At 41.4% G+C, this 23,404-nt stretch overlaps 1 protein-coding gene across 1 annotated transcript in view; it reads left to right on the top strand.

Annotated features, from left to right (window-relative positions):
* Positions 1 to 22,277, top strand: part of Cfap43 (cilia and flagella associated protein 43) — a 77,077-nt gene extending 54,800 nt beyond the window's left edge. Inside the window, exons 24-38 of the mRNA XM_060390893.1 lie at positions 1,134 to 1,340; positions 2,983 to 3,072; positions 3,281 to 3,361; positions 3,914 to 4,039; positions 5,305 to 5,424; positions 8,574 to 8,681; positions 9,958 to 10,044; positions 10,716 to 10,804; positions 12,739 to 12,952; positions 13,882 to 13,994; positions 14,849 to 15,008; positions 19,125 to 19,289; positions 20,716 to 20,796; positions 21,589 to 21,742; positions 21,901 to 22,277. Of these exons, the coding sequence (XP_060246876.1) occupies positions 1,134 to 1,340; positions 2,983 to 3,072; positions 3,281 to 3,361; positions 3,914 to 4,039; positions 5,305 to 5,424; positions 8,574 to 8,681; positions 9,958 to 10,044; positions 10,716 to 10,804; positions 12,739 to 12,952; positions 13,882 to 13,994; positions 14,849 to 15,008; positions 19,125 to 19,289; positions 20,716 to 20,796; positions 21,589 to 21,742; positions 21,901 to 22,067 (1,962 nt within the window). The 3' untranslated portion in view covers positions 22,068 to 22,277. The remainder of the gene's footprint in view (positions 1 to 1,133; positions 1,341 to 2,982; positions 3,073 to 3,280; positions 3,362 to 3,913; positions 4,040 to 5,304; positions 5,425 to 8,573; positions 8,682 to 9,957; positions 10,045 to 10,715; positions 10,805 to 12,738; positions 12,953 to 13,881; positions 13,995 to 14,848; positions 15,009 to 19,124; positions 19,290 to 20,715; positions 20,797 to 21,588; positions 21,743 to 21,900) is intronic.
* The last annotated feature ends 1,127 nt before the right edge of the window (positions 22,278 to 23,404 follow it).

Below are 23,404 nucleotides of genomic sequence, written 5' to 3'. Positions count from 1 at the left end.
CGGTAACCCATGCATCCACCACTCAGGATCTGTAACGTCACAATGCGATTGCTCATCTGTCTGCCTCACATAAGCTGTGAGGTCCCACTGGCTAGAACCCCCACTCCTTGATTTCTGCTAAACAAGTCAGGCTCAGAACACACCTGGAATGGAGAAGACTATTAAATATTTTTGTAATCAACAACTAAGATAGTAAATAGTTTGAATTTCCATTAGCTATTTCTGCTCTCAAAAGTCCTTCAGCCTTGTCTTGAGCTTGTGTTCCCCTTTCCATGCTGCTCAGCCCTTGCTTTCCATCCTTTCCTCCTCCTTTTCCTCTTCAACCCGTGGCACTTCTACTTGTTTACACACAGAACTGTTGAGTCACCTTTGATCAGCTTCTGGCCCTCCTCTTCTGCTGTATTTCTATAAGGAAGCCACTGGAGCCAAAGGACCTTTTGCTGTTAGGTGTTAAAATCATTCCCAGCCTACTTTAGTGAGAGAAATTGATGGACTGAACTCTGATTGTACCATACACCAGAGTTTGAGTTAGAGTGGTCACTTAGAGTTGAACCTTTAGCCCTTGAGCTGAGTTGGAGCAGTCTGCTGGATCCCACCATAGCTATTGGCTGACCTAGCTGGTTAACTCAGCTTTTCCCTTCTATATGGGAATGTCCTAACTCCATAAAGGAAGCAAATGGACACAGGAGTTGTTCTCTGTAAGGATCTCCAAACACCAGTGCTTCTTTCTCTACATCTCCTACATCAAGTTTCCAAGAAAAGAGTGCTGATCCAGTACACTGCATTATAAATATTCTATGGTAGATTTTTAAGGACATGCAAAAAGGTAGAGATGATTGTCCAATGAGCTTTCAAGTACCCACCAGTTCTTACCAGCAAACCCGCATATTGAATTACAGCTCACATTTTAGGAAGAAGACAGTTAGGGTATAAACCTTGGTGCCTTAATCCAAACCCGACTAAATACCACTGTAGTTTATTAAACCTAGAAATGACTCACTGTAAACACTAGTCTGGGAAGAGTTTGACCATCCTAAGTGATAATTTCTGGAATGATCTCATATATGTATATGAGATTATGCTACAAGAAAAGACAAGAGATGATGTGTTTCAGTAACCTATTGCTATTTCAGGATATCATTTACCAGGTCAAACAGTCTTTCAATACTGAGTTTTTTGGTGCCTATAAACAAAAAGAGATTGAAATTGCACGCATAAAAGAAAGAAATGTTCGAATTGAAGAAATTATTTTAGACTTGGAATTGGGAGAAAAGGTCTGGCGACCAGAGTTTGAAGACTGTGAGCAGCCAGAACGAGCACTTACTGTGGAAGATGATGAGGTACCGGCTAGCCATCTTCTCCCTTCCCAGGCTCGGGAGATCTTGCCAGCTTGTTTGTCTGTCCTCTTGTCTGAACTATTTCAGTCAGCTGCATTAGGCAGCGCTAGTACCAGGTAACAAACGCAGGTGTCGAAGCCTCAGCAGGGGGGCTTCTTCTGTGAGTCCCATGGATCCTGGGAAGGTTTAAATACCAAACCTAGAAGGAGCAGGAGCCCAAGGCTGGGACATGGTTGGGTTGCCAGGAGACTGTGTTCAGCATTAGCTCTTGTCTCTGTGAAGTTTAACTTCCTTTGGCAATGCCCGCTCTGCATCTCTTCTACTAAAGAAAAGAGCTCATCTGAGTGAGAATCTCTTGTTCCAACTCCAGGTCTTCCCAAGAAGTTCTTTAGCCCAAACAGTTACTAAAAGTAGAACCCCAACAGGCCAATGAAGCTGAAGCTGGTGGAGTTTGAGTAATTATCTAGGTCATAGAGGGCACTATAGGACCCAGGGCAAGGGGATGTTCAGATAGTTTTTAGTGTGTTCCACAGAAGCAGTAGGAAAAAACAGCTGAAGTGCTTAGATGACTATATGTCATCATTTTAAAGTTGAAAATACACAATGGAAATCTCTGGCTCATATGAAATCAACTGAAATTATTTGGGGGCAAAAGATAATCATGTTTAGAAGTAACAGCTGTTGTGCTGCATGTAAGATGCCAGGCAGCATTCTATGTGTCCCAGTAAGACTGGAATGCATTTGTGATTACCCAACCTTGATCTCCATTCCACAGCTGAAGAGAGCAAGGCTTGGGGAGGTTAAACGGCTTGAGCATAGTGTCCTAGCTTATGAATAAGAGTCAAGGTCTGAACACTGTCCATTGTCGTGCTTCAGAAGGCAGCTCCATCCTCTCTGCACTCTGTCGTCATTCAGATCACTTCTCCTTTCTTATTGCTGTGTCTGAGACCTGGATCAAGGTGGCAATCAAGACCTCGCTCTGCTGCCCTCTGAGGTCCCTGTCATGGCAATCACTTCTTCGGTGTTAGCAGCTCTGCTTAGCTTTAAACTCTAAACCATTCTACACTCTGGAGAGCAGTTGTCTTGCTAAATCTGTGATGGTCCTTCTCTGCCTGGCACTTGCACAGGCCACTCGGGCCCCCAGTGGGAACAATGCCCACAGGCCCTTTCTTGACTGCTTTTCTCACCTCTGTGCCTAGTGATTTCTCTGTTCAGACCACACATTCTGGTTCATTCAGAATCCACATTCTGGATGGTGGTTTCTTGGACACCCCCACTTCTTAACTCTAAGACCCCCATCCTTTTGGATGTGACTAAGCTGACACCTCGAACCTCCTCCCATTCTGTCTTAATCTAAATAAAATTCCTTTCAAATGAGACAATAGCTGAAAGTTAATAGATAAGTGAGGGACCTTCCCCCCCCCCCCCCCCGCACTCTCATTTTAGACCTTATCTTCATCCCACAATAAGAAACTGGTTGAAAATCAGGAATGTTTCTTTAACCCCCTTAATACCATTTAACTTTTTCCCAGACTATAGAAGGAAAATCTGGCTTGTTTTTTTTTTGTTTTGTTTTGTTTTTGTTTGTTTGTTTGTTTTGTTTTTAAGAAACTCAGCAGGAAACTATGCTTTCTTTCTCTTTCAGGTTGCAACTAAAAAACATGTTACTCCATGGAAAAAAGCCAAAACAAATTTGGTCACATCCATTGAATTAAAGAAATTGCTACAATCACAGGTATGTGGCCATGTTCAAATACCTAAAATATCCTTCCTATCACAGAAACACACCGTGCATTTGCCACAGTCAAGCTGTCCCTTGGAGTGCAAATGCTGTTCTTCTGTTCTCTCTATATATCACCCTTCACTTCCCAAATGTAAATGGTCTAATAGCAAGCAGACAGCTGCCTGACATATTAGCTCTCTCCTGTTTTTTTTCCCCCCAGGCCGCCGATGAAAGACAAAGAGGCCTGATGGACATGATGGGAGGTGTTCTGGAAGTTAAGAAGGAAGACATCTTAAGAATGGTAAGATGTTTTGCCATCTTGTGGAAGATGCAATGAGGTAAAAAGAGCTACTTAAAGTTCATCATTTTCATTCTCTCTGGAGCTCAGTTTCAGAAACTCTACAGTGCCCAATATTCAGTTGACCTAGAAAGACACCACAATGGGCCAACAAGACATGTGCTTTCTGTTGCCACATACACTTAGCACCACCAGAAGGAGGAGGAGAGAGAGAGGAGGAGGAAGAAATTAGCACAATCAAGCAAGCATAGTCCCCTTGCTTCACCTACAGATGGAATAAACATAACAGGGACATAACGTTCCAGGTCTTCCTGAAGTTCCAGCTACAAAGATAACAACACACATCTGACTTTGTCCCTTAAGAGCCCAAGGAACCCTAAAATGATCACCCTCTTGGAGTCATAGGAACCTAGTTATAAGGCTTTTCCACAGCCTTCCATCAAAGCACCAAGTTACTCCCTTAACGTTCTGGGTTTTTAGCTGCGGTCTGAGCTAGGAGGTTTTACTGTGGTGCTGCGTTACATATAAATTATATATCTATCCTTGTATCTCCAGGTGATCCCTCAACCTGCCTTCATGGAAAAACCCGATGCTCTGTGGACTGAAGAAGAAAGGAAGCAATTCAAAGAGTATGAGAAAAAAGTCAAGGATCTAAATGAAGAAAGAGATAAGTACAGAAAGGTTAGAGGGACGGGAAATTAATATAACTTCTCTAGATTCTCTAGGTCAGATTTTTCCTAGTGTCTCTAATAGAGCTTAAGGATAGTGATTTGGCTCAAATTTTCTGAAGAACTTAAAGAGATTGGGAGAGACAAAACTGAAGCCTTGGGACATTTAAAATATATATATAGCAATTGCTTTGTATTCTTATTAATGTCACATTTTTAGCATTCGGTTGCTCCTTGTTCTTCCCCTGTTTTAAGGAGCACCTATTATAGCACATGCATCACAGGGTTGCGATTCCTTGGCTCCAGCTATTTGGGTTCAGCAGTGCCTCTGCCTGAGCCAATCTCGACCTCAAGGAAAGACGTTGAGAAAAGAAAAATGACATGACTACATGATACACAGTTCAGTCCTTATTTGAGGCTTTTGCAACCTAGTTCTCTTTTCTGTTCCTCCAGCTCAAAGAAACAACATGCCCACATTAAAATATCTTACACTTGTAGCAGAGATTCAAGAGTCGATGGTAATTGGTTGATGGTAGCGGTGTATACCTGCAATCCCAACACCTGCAAGGCAGAGGCAGGAACATCAGAAAGTATTTAGGAAGTCTTCACAACCTAGGAAGACTCCTCCAGAAATAAACCGATGACATGTAACACAATAAATAATACTCTTTCATGAAGGAAATTAAATTACACCATCACTCAAGACAGGATAGTACAATTTACCAGCTTTTCATGGCATTATCTTCCCAGCAACTTCTTCAACGCTAGTGTTTATCAGCTTGTATTTTTATTCATTGTAGTTCTCCCTTGTGTTTTTAACAAAGTTTAAAAGCCAAAAGCCTAAAGAGCCCAAATAACTAATCTTGGCAGAAGTCAGGATTTGGATAGGTATGCTACAGACGCCAGAAGAGAAAAGGATAGTGTTACAGGTAGTTTTTGCCAGCTTGACACAAGCTAGAGACAAGTGGTTAAAAAGAGCCTGAAGCAAGGAAATGTTGCCATCAGACTGGCCAGCGGGCGTGTCTGTAGGACAGTTTCTTGATTGTTAATGGGTGTAGGAGGGCTCACCCTGCTGAGGTCAATATTACGTGTACACACAACTTACAGCACACCCAAATACACACAAAAAAGGGATAAGACAAAAAAATGAAAGCAAAAATTCCAAACTCACAGTATTTTAGATGGGTCCAGGTAGTACCTCTCTGCCTTCTTCCTGCTTCTTCCATGTGTCAAAATGCAAATACCAATTGTGATAAGCATCTATCACCTCCCATTTAGTCTTTAGATGCAGAATTGAAGAAACTTCAAAACTCTATTCAAGAAAGCACACAGGGCTTTGATGATCATTTGAAGAGACTCTTTGACAAAAGAGTGAAGGCAGAGATGGTTGTCAACCAGGTAAATGAAGGCTTTGTTCCTGTATCTTGTCCTTTTAAGTAACCTGCAGGGCATCCCTCCATCTAAGGAAGCTGACCAGCACACTTACCTGGTACAGAGGCCGCGCTTGCTGGCAGAGTGCCAGTCATCTCCAGCCTGCTGCTGCTGCACTCTCTCTTTCTCCTTCTGACTTCTCCAGGGTCCTGATAAGTAGCTGCTTTAGGGAGAAGGAGGAGCTTATGAGGGGTTCTGATAGAGGTCAATATAAAATAGCTGCAAAAGGCTGTGCATGGTATGTGAAAATGCTTCAAGAAAGCTGCTTTTTTTTTTAAAGACATGCTTAGAATATCTTTTTGTATAGATAATGAGGGGGTGATCAGACTACTAGGCAATGTCCAAAGGACTCAGCAACTACCATTATTTGGTCTAAAGTACACCATTTAAGAATCAGATATACAGCTAGGCAGTGGTGGTGCATGGCTTTAAGCCAAGTACTTGGGAGGCAAAGGCAGGTAGATCTATATAAGTTCAATGCCAGCCTGGTCTACAGTGCAAGTTCCAGCACACCCTGAGCTATACAGAAAAACCCTGTCTCAAAAAAACAAACAAAAATAAGAAAAACAGGGCTGGGGCAGAATACTTCCTTTACATGTGCAAGACTCCAGCACCAATGACAATACTAACAATATTAATTATTATTATGTTGTTGATTATTAATATTTATTATTGACTTATCTTTTAGTTAAACAAGCTGTATACCTAAATCACCACACAAAGACTAGGACTTATTTAGTTAGCCTAGAGCACAATGCTGGGCAATAGTTACTCCATCCTAAACTTCCACTCCCGCAAAGTTTCCTCCCATTCAGATTTCCCACATTATACTTGCTTTTAGTCATATCTCAGGTCCGGTTCATCCTTCCTCATGGTTCTAAGTCCTGTCTTGCCCATCTCTCCTTCCTGACTCCTCCTACTAACTTCCTTCTCCCTCCCAGCCCAGGATGTCCCACCCTATTCTCTCCATTGCTCAGCATTGTGGCTGGTTGTTCTATTGACAATACAGACAACAAATGGTGGCATGTTTACACAAACTTAAGACAGGTGATGCTTAGAATAAACATCACAATGCAATGTCTGGATTGAAACCAGACAGTGGGGTAGAGAAATCAGCGTTTGAATGAACAAGGGTAAACTGTATACATTCCACAAGAATCTTATACCAACATTATTGTTGCAATTCGTTTAAACTCATCCAATTTTTCCAAATTCATGGATTTATGACATTTTAAAAAGAAAATGACGGTTGGTCACTATCTTGGTTTCCTTTTCTATTGCTGCAATAAAACAAACACTCTGACAAAAGCAACTTAAGGTAGAAAGGGTTTTTCTAGCTCGGGGTTTTAAATTGTAGACCATCAAGGTAGAGGAGGCATCAGCAACTGGCCTCACTGTGTCCAGTCAGAAGAGCAGTGGATGTGTGTGCTGCCCACGTCTCTTCCTCCTCTTCTGTGGTCTGTGATCCCTGCCCAGTTAGCGATCCTGACCACAATCAAAATGGGCCTTCCCTCATAAGTTAGTCAAGCTAATTCCCCAGCCATGCCCAGAGGCCTTTCTCCCTGAGACCCTAGAGTTTCTCAGCAGTCAACACTGACCATCAGTCACCTTCAGATAGCAAGGACAAGGGCATTGTCCCCAAAACTGATAAAGGATCTAATATCTGTTCTGACTTTACTGTACAAACTATACCCCTAGGCATCAAAAGCATAAGTAGGAGCATTTCTTTATAAAATATTTCAATGAGTAATTGAAAGTGAAAACAGACAATGATCGTTTTTCAACTTTCATTAAATCTACTAGGCTTGTGCTCTGAGCATCTGTAACTACAAACATCCCCAAAGACAGCACAATATCATGTATGCCCTGACAAAAGAACAGAGGAATCCACAGTTTTGCCAGAAGGGTCCAGCCAGGTCTGACCTCAGCAAGTTGCCAATTTCCAAGGACTAGAAGGGGCTGTGGAGCCTTATAAACTGCCCTATGGAAGTGTTAGGCCCAGGGAGAGCCCAATTACTGAGAAGACAGATGAAGAAAACTCAGAGACTGAATAGATGTAACAGCAAGAGGTTTATTCAAGCCATTGCATGATGGGGCTGCCCTGCAAACTGGCGAGGAACAGCCCTGAGGAACAAAAGCCTCAGGTTTTTAAAGGAAAACGAAACAAAACAACAACAAAAAAAAAATTCAAGGGGGCAAGAGGGTTACAGGTCTGGCAACACTGGATTGAATACAGGGTCTGTAGGGTAGTTGACTTTTAAAATGATTGGTTAATTTTGGGCACCAGGTCCAGTTATTCCTGCCCCGGACACCTGGAGGATATTTGATCTTTAAGTCACACCTGGAATGTCCAGGGGAGGCGGAGCGATTAGCACATACCCAGGACCACAGTCATGTTGCCCCAGTGTATCTTGGGTCCCGGCACTTTCCACCCTTCCACCCGTGCTGGTGACTGAGGACAAGGATCATTTGTGGTTTTTCTTGGAACTATTTCTGATCTGTTCTTCCTGGTAGGGTGGGGACTGTTACACCCTTCTGCTTTCTGGAAAAGTACTGAGAGAACTTATCTGACATGGGGCCTAAAATTCAAAATGGAACCTGTGATGCTATGTATACGGACTGCTGACTGCTACAAGTATTGTGAAGGAAAGGAGAGGACAAAAGAGGACATGCAGGTTTTAGGAGATTTAGATGTAACAAAATATTGTTAATGAAAAGTGGCAACATGTAGAATGACAGAAACACAGGTGCTCATTATTGTTAAAGCCAAAACAGTGGTCACGACTGTGGCTCTTGGTGACACCTGGATTCTGTGCTGGCAAAGCTGAGGTTTTAAAATTGAGTGGTAATGACACGAGCAAAGGCCTGCATAGTACCTCATTAAATAATTCCTGGGTAAGTATTTGTATGTATGTATGTTTTGCTTACAGTGAAATGACAAATAAGGTAAAATAGCCAAACACTATTGTAAAAGTCCTGTTTTGACTTTTCTTTAAGGCATTCATTGGAGTAATCCCTCTTGTCTCATGAGCTTATTTGATTAGTGTCCAGTCTAAGACTGTCAGTAGAAAGTTCTTTCTCAGCCTGATGTGTTGAACCTCAGTGCTCTTCCACAGGAGGAACTGAAAATAAACAACCTCGTGTTCTCTTTGCTGCTGGATGAAGAACTGAGCTCCAGGGAACAGTTCCTGAACAACTACCTTTTGAAGAAGCAGGATGAGAAAGTAAGTTTGGGGCTCTCTGTTATCTGTGCCCCGTGTTTAGACACAGATCCCACAGCTGGAGTCTTATTTGATTACAGCCATAAACTCCACTCTCATCAAGTAGTCTTATGAGACAAGAGGAATTCTTTAAGGAAAAGGCAAGTAGAGACCATTGCAATAACATTTGGCTATTTCACCTCCTATTTTTCCTTCTGCTATTCCTACTCAGCCATGCTCAGGTGGTGGTTCACACCTTTAATCTGTCGCACTTAAAAGGCAGAGGCAGGTGAATCTCTGAGTTCAAGACCAGCCTAGTTTACAGAGTGAGTTCTAAGACAGCCAGGGCTACACAGGAAAACACCCCCTAACACTTCCCACTCCAGATACAGCTATTAAGCATGGAGCAGCTGTGGGACCTTGATCAAGGCATGCAACCTTTGAAGCTTTTCACAGGTTATTGTCCAGGAAAAAACATCTGCTACAGACCATGTCATGGTTCCAACTGTCACTGAACATAGAAGTGATAAACATAGAATGAAAACTTTCATATTCAAAAACACTAAACATGAGCACAACTAAATAAGAGTTATTAAAGATATAATTATATTGATGCTAATTGTTAATACATGCTTCAGTGGCTGTCAGCCTATATTGATAGTGTCAATAGAGCACATTATGAACACATTTGCTGCATCATAGATTACATATGTACTTACTTTAATAATCTGTTTATAAGGCCAGGTGTGGCAGTATACACCTTTAATCCTAACACTCAGGAGGCAGAGCTCTGAGTTTGAGGCCAGCTGGCCTACAGAGTGAATTCTAGGACAGCCAGAGCTACAGAGAGAGAGAGACAGAGAGAGACTGTCACAAAAAAAGTGACTCTAAAGCGGTCATCGAAAAGAACTTCTTAGTATTTCCACTGTGAGTTCACAGATCACCTCAAAACAAAAAAAGAAAAAAGAAAAGAGTCTGTTTATAACACATGCCAAGAACTTTTACCAGGCATGGTAGCACATGCTTGTAATCCCAGCACATGGGAGGCTAACACAGGAGGAGCACAAGCTAAAGGCCAGCCTGGGCTACATAGCAAGATGGTATGAAGTGTATTACCACAACCCTGCAGGCTGTTAGACATCGTTAGGAGAGGAGGAGGGCATTTCAGAGACACTAGACAACCTGCTCTGACCACCCCCCATTGTATCCTGTGGGTGCCTTCCTGTTCTTAGACTCACCTATGGCTTTGTTTGACTGGAGGACTCTCAGTTCCAACTAACTAACCATGCCATTCCCGCAGAGTAAGACTTTAGAAATCATCCAGAAAGCTCGAGAGGACCTGGATGTGTTGAAGGAGCACCATGACAACTTACTGGCGGAGGACAAAGTGAGTCAGACAGTGCTGAGCTGTGGCACTTGGGGTCGGCAGGGGAGGTTGGGCAGGACCTGAATGGGCTTCCTCCCGGATTGTTCTCCTTCTGGCATCTTCAGTTGTGACTTTCATTCTGCACAGTTATTTTGCATTTCTGAAAGATCCATGGGTTAGAGGAATTTTTGTCAATTTCCCTAGGTTAAGCTTTTTCTGTGGAAAAAGAAAGTGTAGGAGAGGTCATTAAGTTTAGGGTCCTCAAAGTTGGGGCTGTGGAGCCCATAAGTTCCTCATAAAATCAGCTTAATGGGATGCCAACAGCTTGTAACAGGAATAATAGCTAGAATAGCAAAAAGGGATGGAACAAAATGAGGTAGAAAGGGATAGAATGAACAGCGACTTGCATGTTTCCTGAGTAAATACTATTTGGGGGCACTTCCAGATGATTGCTCTTAAAATGTCATATACAATAATATTTTTCATATTTTTAAATATTTTTAGTGCCCTGACATGCTCCCTAGGAACAAATCTTTTAGGAAGTCTTTGCATAGAAAACGGTTGCTCTCTAATAACTGTTAAAACCAGGTCTTAAGGTCACAGCGGTACCATCTGTATTTTAGAAATTACACTAACCAGTGAGAAATGTGTGTGTGTTTCTGCGGTCCTAGAGATACTGTGTTTATCCTTAGATTCTGGAACGCAGCTTCAAAAAGGAATTTTCTGAAACTTCTGGGCACCACGTGGATATACTCTACAAACTTTTTAAGCGGCGGCCAAGGTCTGTTTCTCTATGCTATCAAATTGGAGTTGGGGGCGTGGGGCAGAAAGGGCAGGGTCTTTTTAAAAGAATTATGAGGGCCAGAGAGATGGCTCCTCAGGGCCGGGCCTGGTGACCTGAGTGGTATCCCTGGGGTCCACATGGTGGAAGGAGAGACCCAACTCCCACAAGTTGCCCTCTGACCTCCACAGTGTGCCACGACACAGGCGTGTGCACATGCAAAACATTTCAAAAATTAGTAAATAAAAATCAAAAGGTAAAACAGTTACAGTTTTTTCACCTTTTCCCAATTAGATAAAAATAATCAGTGAACCATCCTGAGATGAAAGTGTCCACCTGATCATGATTAAGTGCTTTCCAAGATCATGCTGGTGTCCTATGCTAGAGGACGAAGTGTGATGACCTCTTTCCAGTGTTTAAAAATAGCCAAGTGCTATTTCACACATGAAAAATCTTAAGCCATAGCTGGCATACATGTTTTCCAAAGATATTTGAAATTTCAAACAAATGTAATACAAAATCATGCCGTTTGTCACAAAGGAGAGAGATAATTTATGTGAGGCATACAAGCTCATAGTCTCACCTTTGACAGATTTACTGTCAACTCTTCGAATTTAGCCTGAGACTTGTCTCATGTCTTAATTTCTTTCCTCATCTGCCTCCCCTCCATGTGTGCATGCGTGTGTGTGTGTGTGTGTGTGTGTGTGTGTGTGTGTGTGTGTAAGCCAGAGGTAAACCCATGATGTAATTCCTCAGTTGCTTTCCACCTTTTGGGTTGATTTGATGTCTTTAATTTTTGAGGCAGAGTCTCCCAGCGGCCTGGATCTTGTCGGTTTTCCTAAGCTGACTAGCCAGGGAGGCCCCAGGATCTGCCCACCTCGGCCTATCCATGCTCAGATGGGACACAAGCACATACTGCAACACTGGGCTTTTTACATGGGCTCTGGGGACTGAGGGCAAGTGTTTATCCTGTTCAGTACTGACAGAACTGTCTCCCTAGCTCAGTTCCCCTTCTGCTTACTGTACATCTTTTGAGGCAGGGCCTTAACTATCCAGCATTGGCTGGCCCGAGGCTCAATATGTAGTCCAGACTGGCCTCAAATTTTAGTTATTTTCTTGCTTCAGCCTCTTGAGTGCAGAGATTAGTGTGAGCCACCAACTCTGGCTAGGAGTGTGCAAAATCATAAACCCATGGGAAGCACTTGATCACCAAATAATATTTCTTTTGAGATCTAATTCCACTGTCTCTCAGACCCAGAGCTGGCCTTTGGCCAGTAGCTTCTTCCAGAACCCAACCACCCTGTCTGGAGATACGGAGGAAATGTCACTGGCTGTACACTGCCAGGCATCTCCACAGGGAGATACACAGCTCTTTGTAACCTTCTTCACCTCCCAGCCACAGCCCAAGAAAACTAAGCTACCTTATGAATGTAGACAGAAAGCCCTTTCCCAGTTCTAGATGTGTCCAGGTAGGCCCTACTGAATAAAAGGTACCAGAAGAGGCTACTATGCCAGACAGGCCCAGGGGGCATACACACTAGCTGCTATTGGATGTTTATTTGCTTCTAATACACAGAAGAAATGGGTTTTCTTGCATGGGTAAAGCTGCTGGTGCCAGCACAGTTAGGGGTACCTGTAAGTCCAGAGCATGTCTGGGAAGCTAGAGTATGAAATGACAAAGTGGTTGCTTGTGCTTGGAGTAACCCGCTCACCAGCCCTGACGTGACAAAGGAAATGACAAGACAACTTCAGGCTTATGCTAATGGTCTGTGACTTAACACTGGGTTCTGGTTGGTTGGTTGGTTGGTTGGTTGGCTGGCTGGCTGGCTGGCTGGCTGGTTGGTTGGTTGATTGGTTGTTTTGGTTGGTTGGTTTGCATTTTGGTATTTGTGAGAGTATTAAAGGTTGATTTTTTTTTTTCTTGCTAATACCAGGGTTCCCAAACAGAAAACACACACAGATATGAACACTCTTATTCCTTTCGGCGAGAGACCAGGACCTGGCAAGTTAAATAAGGACACCTTTTTCCAGCAAATGAGATCCATGGACGAGCTGGACAATATCAGTAACATGCCGGAAGGCTTGGACCCCTTGGTCTGGGAACACTTCTGCTCAATCAGACGAGCAAAACTGGAAAACGAGTACAAAGTACATAACTTCATTTTAAATTTTAAGTATTCCAAAAGCAAAAAGCACATCTGTCAGTACATGCATGAAAAATAAGAGCCTCTTAGTTTGTAACAAATCAAATAACATTATTTGTGTTGATGTAAATCCTCAAGGTCCAAAATGTGTTCGCTGTGCGCTGGAAACAGATGTGACCAGTTACTGAGAGGGGCTCTTATTGGAAAACACACTACAGATTTCACCTCCCATCAAACAAATCAAAAGTGCCTCCTTAATATTTTTACACTGCTTATAAGCAGAATAGTATCTTGGGGAGATTGTGTTCAATAAAAAGCATTAGTAAAGTTAAGTTCATCTGTTTCGTTTCACTTTTTATAAAGTGACTATGAGAGAATTTAAAGTCACATGACTCACATCACTCTTCTCCCGGACAGCACTGCTAGAAATGGTTTTGCATAGAATTATATTTAGCTCTCCAGAGGCAGCAGCATCATTGCTAGATGAGGGGAAGGAGATGAGGAAAAGGTGAGAGCGTGAGAATGTGTTTAGCTGTGAAGAGACCCTCCTGCCTTTGCCCGCTTCTGTCTCCTCTCTTGTAATTTCCCAAAGTCAGTGCACAAACATCAGTGTGGCAAACTTTCACTGAGTGTCTGTGAGTCTAGATATTTCATCTGAAGTTGATGATAACGGATTTCAAAATGATCTGTATATGTGTACGTCACCCACACGCATACAATACATACTCGATTTTCAGCCAGAGACCAACTTGGTACTCTTTAAATTTCTTATGGAATGTGCCCACCATGTTTTACATAACTCACCAGAGTTATGAAAAGATTTCATCTCTAAGAAAGGCAGGCTTGTTAAGATTTTGTAAGAAAAAGTCCAAGACAGATGTTGTCTCCAGCCAAGCCCCACATGTGCTGACCTGCTGGTGTTGGGCTCATCAGGTGAAGCAGAAGGCAGCCAGCCTGCTTGAAATGATGACTTTTCTCCGGAAGCGAGTGGAGGAGGATGAGGCTGTGCAGCACGAGATCGAAAGAGTGCTCCATGAGCTCCTCCGGTAACTCGACCCTCTCAGGTTTTTCGGGATTTTGTCATTCATATTCACAGTCTGGCTGATCCACAGCTGGCTGGCTGTCTCAGTTCTAGCACTGTGCTGAAATGTTCCATTTTATAGAGTGTGGTTTGTAACACAAGACTTGTTTCAAAAGAAAATTCGCCATGTGTGCTCTTAACACAAAAAAGCAAACTTTCAGGAAAGGGGGTGGGCGAGGATCCCACAAAAGTACAAAGAACCTGTCTCTGCCCATGCAGACTGCTGGGCTCAAGCCTGAGTGGAAACCAAGCTAATTTCCAAACAATTTCTCCATAAACACCCACCAGGTTTATGTTTTTCTTCGTGGAGCCTGATGGTTTTTACTGAGTGCTTTGTATAAAGTCTTTGCCTCAAAAGGCCGTATGTATAACCACATGGATAAATACTTCTGTGACATTCCCAAATTCATTGTTATACATCAGTTTCAGATCTAGGCTATAGGGGGAATATGAATTAGGCAATAGATTTGATAAGCAGCATATATACTTAATATTGTTATATTTTCAAAAATCTGTAAGGTCAAATGTTGATAGGCTTTCCACTTAAAAGTATTTCTACTTTTTTTTAAAACTTCTTTTCATTACAATCAAGACTATACAGTTTTTTTTTTCCTAATCTTACAGAAAAAGTTCATGACTGTAATTTGGTCCACACTCTTGTTTAAACAGCACAATTAGAATTCCAGATCAAGTGAAGGGGCACTGAGAGGGCCTTCTAGAAACACACATCTTTGGGGAAATACTGGTCAAGCTGCTCCGGGTGAAGTCTGAAACCTAAATATACTACAAATTCTACCTTTGAAGTCTTTTTACATTTAGATTACAGGATGAAAAAATGAAATTCCAGCTGAATCTGACAGTGCAAATTCTTCTTAAACAAGGACAAGTAGAACTGGAGAATTTCCAGTTGAGCCTGGAATATGCTGATGCGATTCTCATCAATAAGAACATAATTGAAGACTTGAATTCTGTGATTCGGGTAATTACAGTTTTTGAACATACTGCCTTTTGTATGAAATGCTTTACAGTGTCTCTCGTTTTTATGGTAAATGTGCTGGCTACTTTTATGTCAACTTGACACAAGCTAGAGTTGCTGGAGAAGAGGGAGCCTCAGCTGAGGAAATGTCCTTATATGGTGGGGCTGCAGGCAAGCCTGTAGGGCATTTTCTTCATTAGTGATTGATGGAGGAGGCCTTTACCCATCGTAGGTGGGGCTACCCCTGGGCTGGTGGTCCTGGGTTCTATGAGAAAGTAGGCTGAGCGAACCATGAGGAGCAAGCCAGTAAGCAGCACCCACCTATGGCCTCTGCATCAGCTCCTGCTGCAGGTTCCTGCCCTGCTGAGTTCCTGTCCTGAGTCCTTTGATGATGAACACTAAAGTGGAAGTGGAAGCTAAATAAAGCCTTTCCTCAAATTGTTTTTGGTCATGGTGTTCCATCATAACGATGGCACCCCTGACTGAAACAGCAACTTTAATTCAGTCAGAACAGTGTTTCTTGTCAATCGTTGCCATTAGAATCACCTGCAGAACTTTGTAAACGTGCCAAGACCTCACTCCCAGATATAAATATTTTTCTAAATCTCTCTACATGATTCTAAGGTATAGAAAGTTCAGGACAGTGCATCTAAATGTCCATTCTAATGTGCCTTTGTTAATATAGTTTCCAATCTTTATATATGCTATATAATCTTTGACTTATATAGTTCTGCTATATCTCTAATTACGGCTTTGGGTTTGGATAGGAGAGTCCCAACCCCGACATTTTCTTTAGTCTCTCTAAGGTTTGCCAATCATACCAGGTTTCTTTTTCAAAGAACCAACTTTTGATTTCAGGGATATTATTGTTTTCTATTTTCTTTTTCACATATCTCCATTTTACTTTATTTTTCCTCTGGCTTTGACTTTAGCTTCTTTTTTTTGTTGTTCTTAGTTAGTTCAATGATGGGGTTTTTGTTTGTTTGTTTCTGGCACATAAAGTTAAGTTATTGGTGCAAATTCCTTTTCTCCTAAGTGTGTAACAACAACAAAAAAAGGGCTAATGTCTACATAGCTTTGGTAGTATTGGAAGCTCTGCCCCACTAAAGCTCGGCTCCTCTTTCACTCTGTCTTCTCATAGTATGTACTTAATAACACTAATTTATGGTGACTGGCTGTGTGACTTTCTTTTAAAAGGAGCAACCAGGAACCAGATTGGACTTTATTATGAATGGATTCATAGTTCTTCAGTGGTATTTTTATCCCTCCCTTTTTCTTTGAGTTTCTTCTTCTATGTCTTATTTCAACTTGATGGACTTCCTCTGGCATATTTTATAGAGCCAGTCCACTAGCAATAGATTTCCTCCATCCACTTGGTTCCCCTCAAAATATCTTAGTTTGTCCTTCTATTACAAATATTCTATTCTGTTTAGATTTTTGAGACAAGGTCTTGCTACATTGCCTAAGCTGGCCTCAACTTGGGATCCTTCCACCTCGCCATTCTGGGTGCTAGGAGTCCGGGAGCCCAGCTCAGGCTTCATTTCTGAAACACAGTTTTTGTAATTACAAGCTTCTTAAATTCTTGGTTGACAGGGTCTGCATGGGGGTCTTTTTCTTTCTTTTTTGTTTTGCTTCAATATTTCTTCCTTACCTTTTCCCTAGGAGTATATGGTTTGCTTTGCTTTGCTTTGCCTTTTCTAATTTTGTTTCTTCTCCCCTTCCTCTAGCCAAAATTGTTCTTCTGAGCCAGGGTTTGCTGTTCTCTAAGTGGCTGAAGGTTCTATGAGGAAAGTGGCTGAAGTGGCTCTATAAGGGAAAAGGTTAGCTTTTCCTAAATGCTGGTTCCAGGCTTTCTCCAAGACTGGACAACCAAAGTAGACGCCCCAACTTTCTACCTTCAACATAGTGGAGGTTTGCAAGAAATGCCATGCTTAGCCAGGTTTGGCGATACCTGTAATTCAGAGGCCAGCACGAAAGATACTGATTCAGTGCCATCCTGGATTACGTACCAAGATCTTATGTTAGACTATCTTAAAAGTATTAAAATTTTAAGTTGAGTAGCTGAATAGATACAGCATTGTTAACTGATGGTGGAAAGACTGAGAGACAGTAGCTTTGGCTGGGGTCCCAGAGTGAAGAGGTTTGACCTTTGTTAATTTATGTGCTTGATGTACTGGTAATTGAAACAGGTAATGGATGCATTTCAAACATTTCGGTGGATCCAACCTGACAGAATTTAGGGTTGCATGTTCTCTATAAATCACATGTAACTAGATCACACTGCATACAGATGATCATATACAGGTATCTAATTATAGGTAATTTAAGCCATGAGATTGGTTGAGACAATCTAGGAAGTTAGATAGACCAACAATATAGGAAGTTTGTGCATGCACCTCCAATCTGACTCTGAGAGGTCCAGCACGGAAGGAAACAGGGAAGGGGGCGGGAAAGCTTCTAGTAAAGTAGAAGAGAAAACCAGGGTGCTGTCTCTGAGTAGCGATTTGCGCACAGTGTGAACCATTTGACAAGAGTATTCTCAGGAAAGGGTTGAGGAAAGGGCGCCACTCGTGAGATAAAGAAGGGAAGACACTGACTGTAAGTACAACCTGCAGCGTTGGCTGAGGTGAAGGTGGAGAGGACAGATAGCTCTAAAACAGTCACTTTCTAGTGTAGCACCTCTGACATCTGGGATGGGAGATTGTTTTCCATGGGGGCCGCCCTGTGTTTTGTAGGCTGCTTAGCAACACCCCTGACCTCCACTCACTAGATGCCAACAGCAACCTCTCTGGCTGTGCCAAGCCAAACATAACCTAAAGTTTACGATCCTCCACTGGGTTAACATGCTTTTCTCAGCAGAGAAATGCTTAAACTGAAGCTTTTTTGAACAGCTGGGCTGAGCTGGGTGCAGTGGCGCTCACCTGTAATCCCAGTTCTCCAGGAGGCTGAGGCAGGCAGATCTCTGTGAGTTTAAAGCCATTCTGGTCTACAAAGCAAGTCCAGGACAGCCAAGGACAAAGAAACTCTGTCTCAAAGAAAAAGAAAAAAGAAAAAGGAAGGAAGGAAGGAAGGAAGGAAGGAAGGAAGGAAGGAAGGAAGGAAGGAAGGAAGGAAGGAAGGAAATAAAAAGAAAAGATTTTTTGAGCTACTGATGGCCAGTTGATGTGTATGAGCATGGGAGCGGGGTTATTGAAATACAATTTTAAAACATTATTAAAAGTAAGAAATGCAAGGAGTTGAGAGACCACGCTATAATCAAAAGATGAAAATAATAAGAGTAGAACATGCTATAGTTTAGTTGATGTGCTTCAAAAAAGCTAGATTTTGGAAAGCGAAGAAAAAAAAAAGAAAAGAATTAATGCAAAATAGTAACTGATGGGGTTCTTATACAAATTGTTTGACTGCTTCGCTGACAGTACAGCCCAGGCTGGCTTAGAGCTTATTATGTGGCCAAAGTAGTCCTGTACTTGGGACAATCTTCCTGTCATAGCCTCCCACACACTGGAATCACAGGTAGGAGCCGCCAGACATGACTATAAATTCACTTTAGAGACATGGTAATTTCATTTTAGTGATCTTAGAACAGTTTTTATTTAATTTAAATACTGATCATATAAGTGTTCCTTAATTTTATTAATATTGAGAACATATAATATTAAATAATATTTAAGTTAATTGAATAAGCATTTAATATTTTATTTGATAAAATTAATGTGTTTAATATGTAATTAATTTAAATGTTACTTATTTAAAATATTCTTTAATTTCATTACTGAAATTTAATTACTGAATAACCTATATGAATGAATTTAATATATGAATATATTGAATATATTAATATCTACCCTAATATGAATATATTGAATAACCATTATTCTAAGTGAGGTACAAAGCAGTGGGCTGTTTTAAGTGTCATCTGACATTTTCTTTGCTACTAGCTACAAGACAAATGCTAGTTTGCCTTAGCCATGTTAACCGTGTGTTTTATCCAGGAAGATCAGATGCAAAGACCGGGAGGTCTCCGATCCCGCACAGGTTATCAGGTCGAGTCTTAAAGACCAGCTTCAGATAATCTGCAGTTCCGGATACAGAACCATAGTGACTATCATATCTTTTCAGACTCAAGGACAAAAGAAAGTGACTAGCATGATGGAAAGTAAAGACGTCCACAAAGGGATATATCAGATTGAGTGGGAGCACAAGAAAATGGAGATGGAAATGGAAGATCTAAACCAGAAGGCCTGGGATATTCAGATGCTGTTTTTCTCACGAAACCGTCAAAAGGCTAGTCTTTCCCAGTCCCCCTCATTCGTTTGTTTGTTCATTCATTCGTTCATTCACAGATACTTAATAGGAAGCCTTCCTTCCTAATGGCAAGCATACACCAAATTTCATTAGTCTCTTCTTATTTGCTTATTTCTCATCTCTCTGAACACTCACTCAGGCTTAAAATTTTGAGTCAGCTTTGGTGTCTCTCTTTCCTGTACCTGTCTTTCCAAGTTCAGCTATTTATCTCTTCTTTCTTTGTCTCCTCTTTTTGCCACTGTTTTCAAGTGAGATGCATCTTACAGTTAGCCTCTAATACTAGCCGCTTGGTCTCTCATACTCTGATATTGTCTGCCCCCCTCCCTATTCTCTCTGGCCCTTTTATCTCTTCTCTGTGTCTCTCCTCTTCTCAAAATTCTCTTCTCTTCTCTCCTGTCTCTCAAAATTCATTTAGTTTGTTATTTTTGTATACTGCTGTCATACTGAATTCCTACTCAATTCTAGTGACATCTGCTCAAATGTTTTAATATTTAATATTTATTTTAGCTGCCGAATAAATTACAAAGTCCCTAGGTAGGCAGGGTCTTTCAACTTGCCCTTGGGGCCAGTAAGAGGAACAAAAAGCGCTATAGCTTTTATCATCAGTATTCGAAAATGAAATGGAGGAGGAGGCTCAAGATCAACATTGGATGTCTTTCTCAGTAATTTTCCCACACACTTCTGCCAGCCTGGCTGGCCAGCAAGCTCCAGGGCGCCCCCTAGTGCTGGGGTTAGAGGCTTTTACGTGGGTGCTAGGACTCTGATTCGGATCCACATGCCTGTGTGACGAGCATTGTTTCAAGTAAGCCATCTCCCAAGGGCTCAAGTAGATGACCTTTTGCTCACAGTGGCTCTTCAACCTGGAACAGCTTCCTCCCCCTTCCTCCCCCGCCTCCCATTTCTTCCCCTCGTTTGTTCCTTGTTCCTTCCCTTCCTCGCATCCCATCTACCTGGTTTATCAATACTTGATAAACAATGCAGAAACTTTTCTCCATAATGCCTTTCTTGATTTCCCAAGTCTCGAGAAACCCTGACCCAGCACAGACTGCCCTGGCTACACTTGACATACCTTCTGTAATGCCTCTTCTTCTAGGTCATGCTGTCTGACCTTGAATCCAATTTGGTTTCTTTAACTAAAACACTATTAATGTGGGACCCAAGTGAGACACTATGTTTGGCCAGTTGAACAAATGAAAAATTTAAGCACGTGTAATGATGAGCATATAGATGAGTATATTGCTAGCTAAATACAAGTAAATGTTATAGCACAAAAGGCCAACTTAATCTTAACATACAGATATTTGTTATGAAAAACTACAATTTTCAAAACTTTATGGTTATCTAAAAGAAATAGAAAAAGTATTCTTACATGCATTGTGATATATTCTTTCTCCCCCTCTTAAAGTTCCTAAATGAACCAAACTACGAGACTGTCATTGCCATTGAGATTGGAATAATGGAACAAACCATTAATGTTCTAGAGAAGGTCAGTCTCAAGCATATCAATTTTATAATGCCAAGCTTCTAATCATGTAGGCAAAGAAATGTTTCAGTTAGGAACACAGACAGAACTGAACTCAAACTTGGTAAATTACTGATATTTGTGAAAACCAGAGCTTCCTGAACAGTGTCTTTGCAACCGTAGCCAGTAACACACATTCCAGCATTTCTGTGGAAATTAGGATTAATCTCTGGGGATATATGTGGATGAATGTGAATTTGTTTTTACATTAGTTCAGTCTGAGCCACACTAGCACTGAAAGTTTTCCTGGGATTTTGAACTTTTTATTTTAGTATAATATCACAACAAAACTGGTTTTACTATAGAGCGTATAAAATGGAAATAAAGTAATTGCCAAAGTTTTAAAATGCTCATTTTAAGACCATATAAAATACTTTCTAGGGGCTGGAGAGGTGGCTCAGAGGTTAAGAGCACTGGCTGCTCTTCCAGAGGTCCTGAGTTCAAATCCCAGCAACCACATGGTGGCTCACAACCATCTATAATGAGATCTGGTGCCCTCTTCTGGTGTGCAGGTGTACATGCAGGCAGAATGCTGTATACATAATAAATAAATACATCTTTAAAAAAAAATACTTTCTAGAGTATAGTATTAACATTGTCTTTAAAAAAAACAAAACCTGAGTGTTTACAATGAATAGACCATCTAATAGGCACTAGGGATATAGTATGTTATCTCAGTGATGATAAAGTATAAATGATTTAATAAACTTTTTTTTTCAAAATTGTTTTGGGATTTCATGGGAACGAAAATTTCAGACCCACAAGAAGAATGTAGAAAACTGCAAAAAATTACTCAAGAAGTTGGGAAAATACAGCAATCAAAAGGATGTCGCAAATTATGCTCTAAGCTGTAGTCTGCGGGAGGAATTGGTGGCTGTCTCAGAGAGACAGGACATCTGCCATGAAATGGGTGAGCTTTCCCTTCAACCAAAGCTGTCTGGTCGTGGTATTCTAACAAGTACCCTGATACTGAACCACCACCATAAAGCTGCCAGCTTTATGGCACACACAACTGATCCTAGATGCCAGTAATCATCCAACTAAACCCTGTCTCCATTTCTGGATTAGGGTCTATGCTGACCTGTGAGAAGATTGCCAGAGAACGATACCGTAACATGATGAAACACCAGAAGTTGACAAACATCTCGAAACAGCAGGCTGAGCAGATCTCGATACTGCAGGCGGAAGTGGAAAGACTACGGATGAAGACATTCCCTGCCCTCGTCCCAATGTAGACACCAGCAGAGCAGCAGGCAGAGCCGTTCCAGAATAATGCTGCGGGCCTAAAAACGACCTCTCTCGCTTTTCTGAGAACACCTAAGTAGGTTAGCTCTTAGCTACACGGTTTTAATGGAGTTTGGGTTAATCAGTACAGTTGTTTGTCCTACGTGAATAAATGAATAAAATTCTATAAAGCGTCATTTGTATTAATTAAATATTTTTCAGCCAGGAAACACCAAAGATTTATTTTATTCAATTAAAGTTACTAGAATTTCGGAAATTTTACCAATAAAACCAAAGAAAATCAGTATTTTTTCCAATACTAATTTGTAAATTAATTTTGGAAACATAGTCTTCCTTCCCTCTATTGTAACAGAAGCCAATTTTTCACCCTAACAGGGTTCAGCAAACAACTGTTCCTTTCCTTGAAATAGTTGGTTCTAACTCATGTAGATGATGCCAATTCTGGAGGACAACCCACTGGCAAAAAAAAAAAAAAAAAACAAAAAAAAAAACATCCATCCACTCTTCCACAGCTGCGGCCCACTGCATTCCAAGCAACATCACCAGGATCATTTACCAAAGTCTCCACGAGATGTCAATGCCCTACTTTTCTGCAGTTTATAATCTAAATTTAAGCTTAATATATACCACCATATCTAATATATACTGGAAGAGGTTTTAGAAAAGATCAGAACCATCTTTCATTTAGGAGTGTGCTCCTGTAATGCCAAGATCGGTAGAGCTGGCTGCCAACCTGGGTTCCACAGCGAGACTCCACCTCAAAGAATACAAATTTCCCCTTAGCTGGTCTGTCCTATTCCTGTCCGTTAGTTTTTATCTTATATTTTATCTTATCGTTACCCCTTAGAAGCCTGTTTTAGTTTTCTAAGGGCTGGGTCTGGATAGGAGGGAGTGTAAGGAAGAACTGGAAGGCGTGGAAGGAAGACAAACTGTAATCATGTATTATGTGAGAGAGAGAAAAGAGCTTTCAATAAAAGAAAAGAATTAATACTATCAACTATCACAGATGTGAAGAAAGCAGAAAAAAAATTCACTTACAAAAACCTCTCATAGTGGTTTTTAATTGATTACCCAACCAGTGCTCAATGCTCCAGGGGCGAAGAGCAGCATGGGTGATGACCTTGCTGACCTTTACCTCCAAGAATGAGTACAAGGCTGTCAGGTTAGTCGACTTAGCAGAGAAGCCATTGGTACCATTTCCTGATTTCTGGGAGGATTTTCTGAGAAGCTCAGAGATGCAATCAAAGGGTGTGCAAGGCAGGAAATACGGGCACTTTGTACTTAGCGTGGGTTGCCAGTTCTCTGACTTCAGTCAACTGTGGATAGT

The sequence above is a fragment of the Meriones unguiculatus genome, chromosome 1 (genome assembly GCF_030254825.1).
Source record: "Meriones unguiculatus strain TT.TT164.6M chromosome 1, Bangor_MerUng_6.1, whole genome shotgun sequence".
Classification (NCBI taxonomy): domain Eukaryota; kingdom Metazoa; phylum Chordata; class Mammalia; order Rodentia; family Muridae; genus Meriones; species Meriones unguiculatus.
The sequence above is the reverse complement of the archived record's forward strand: the minus strand, read 5'-3'. Positions and strand labels throughout refer to the sequence as shown.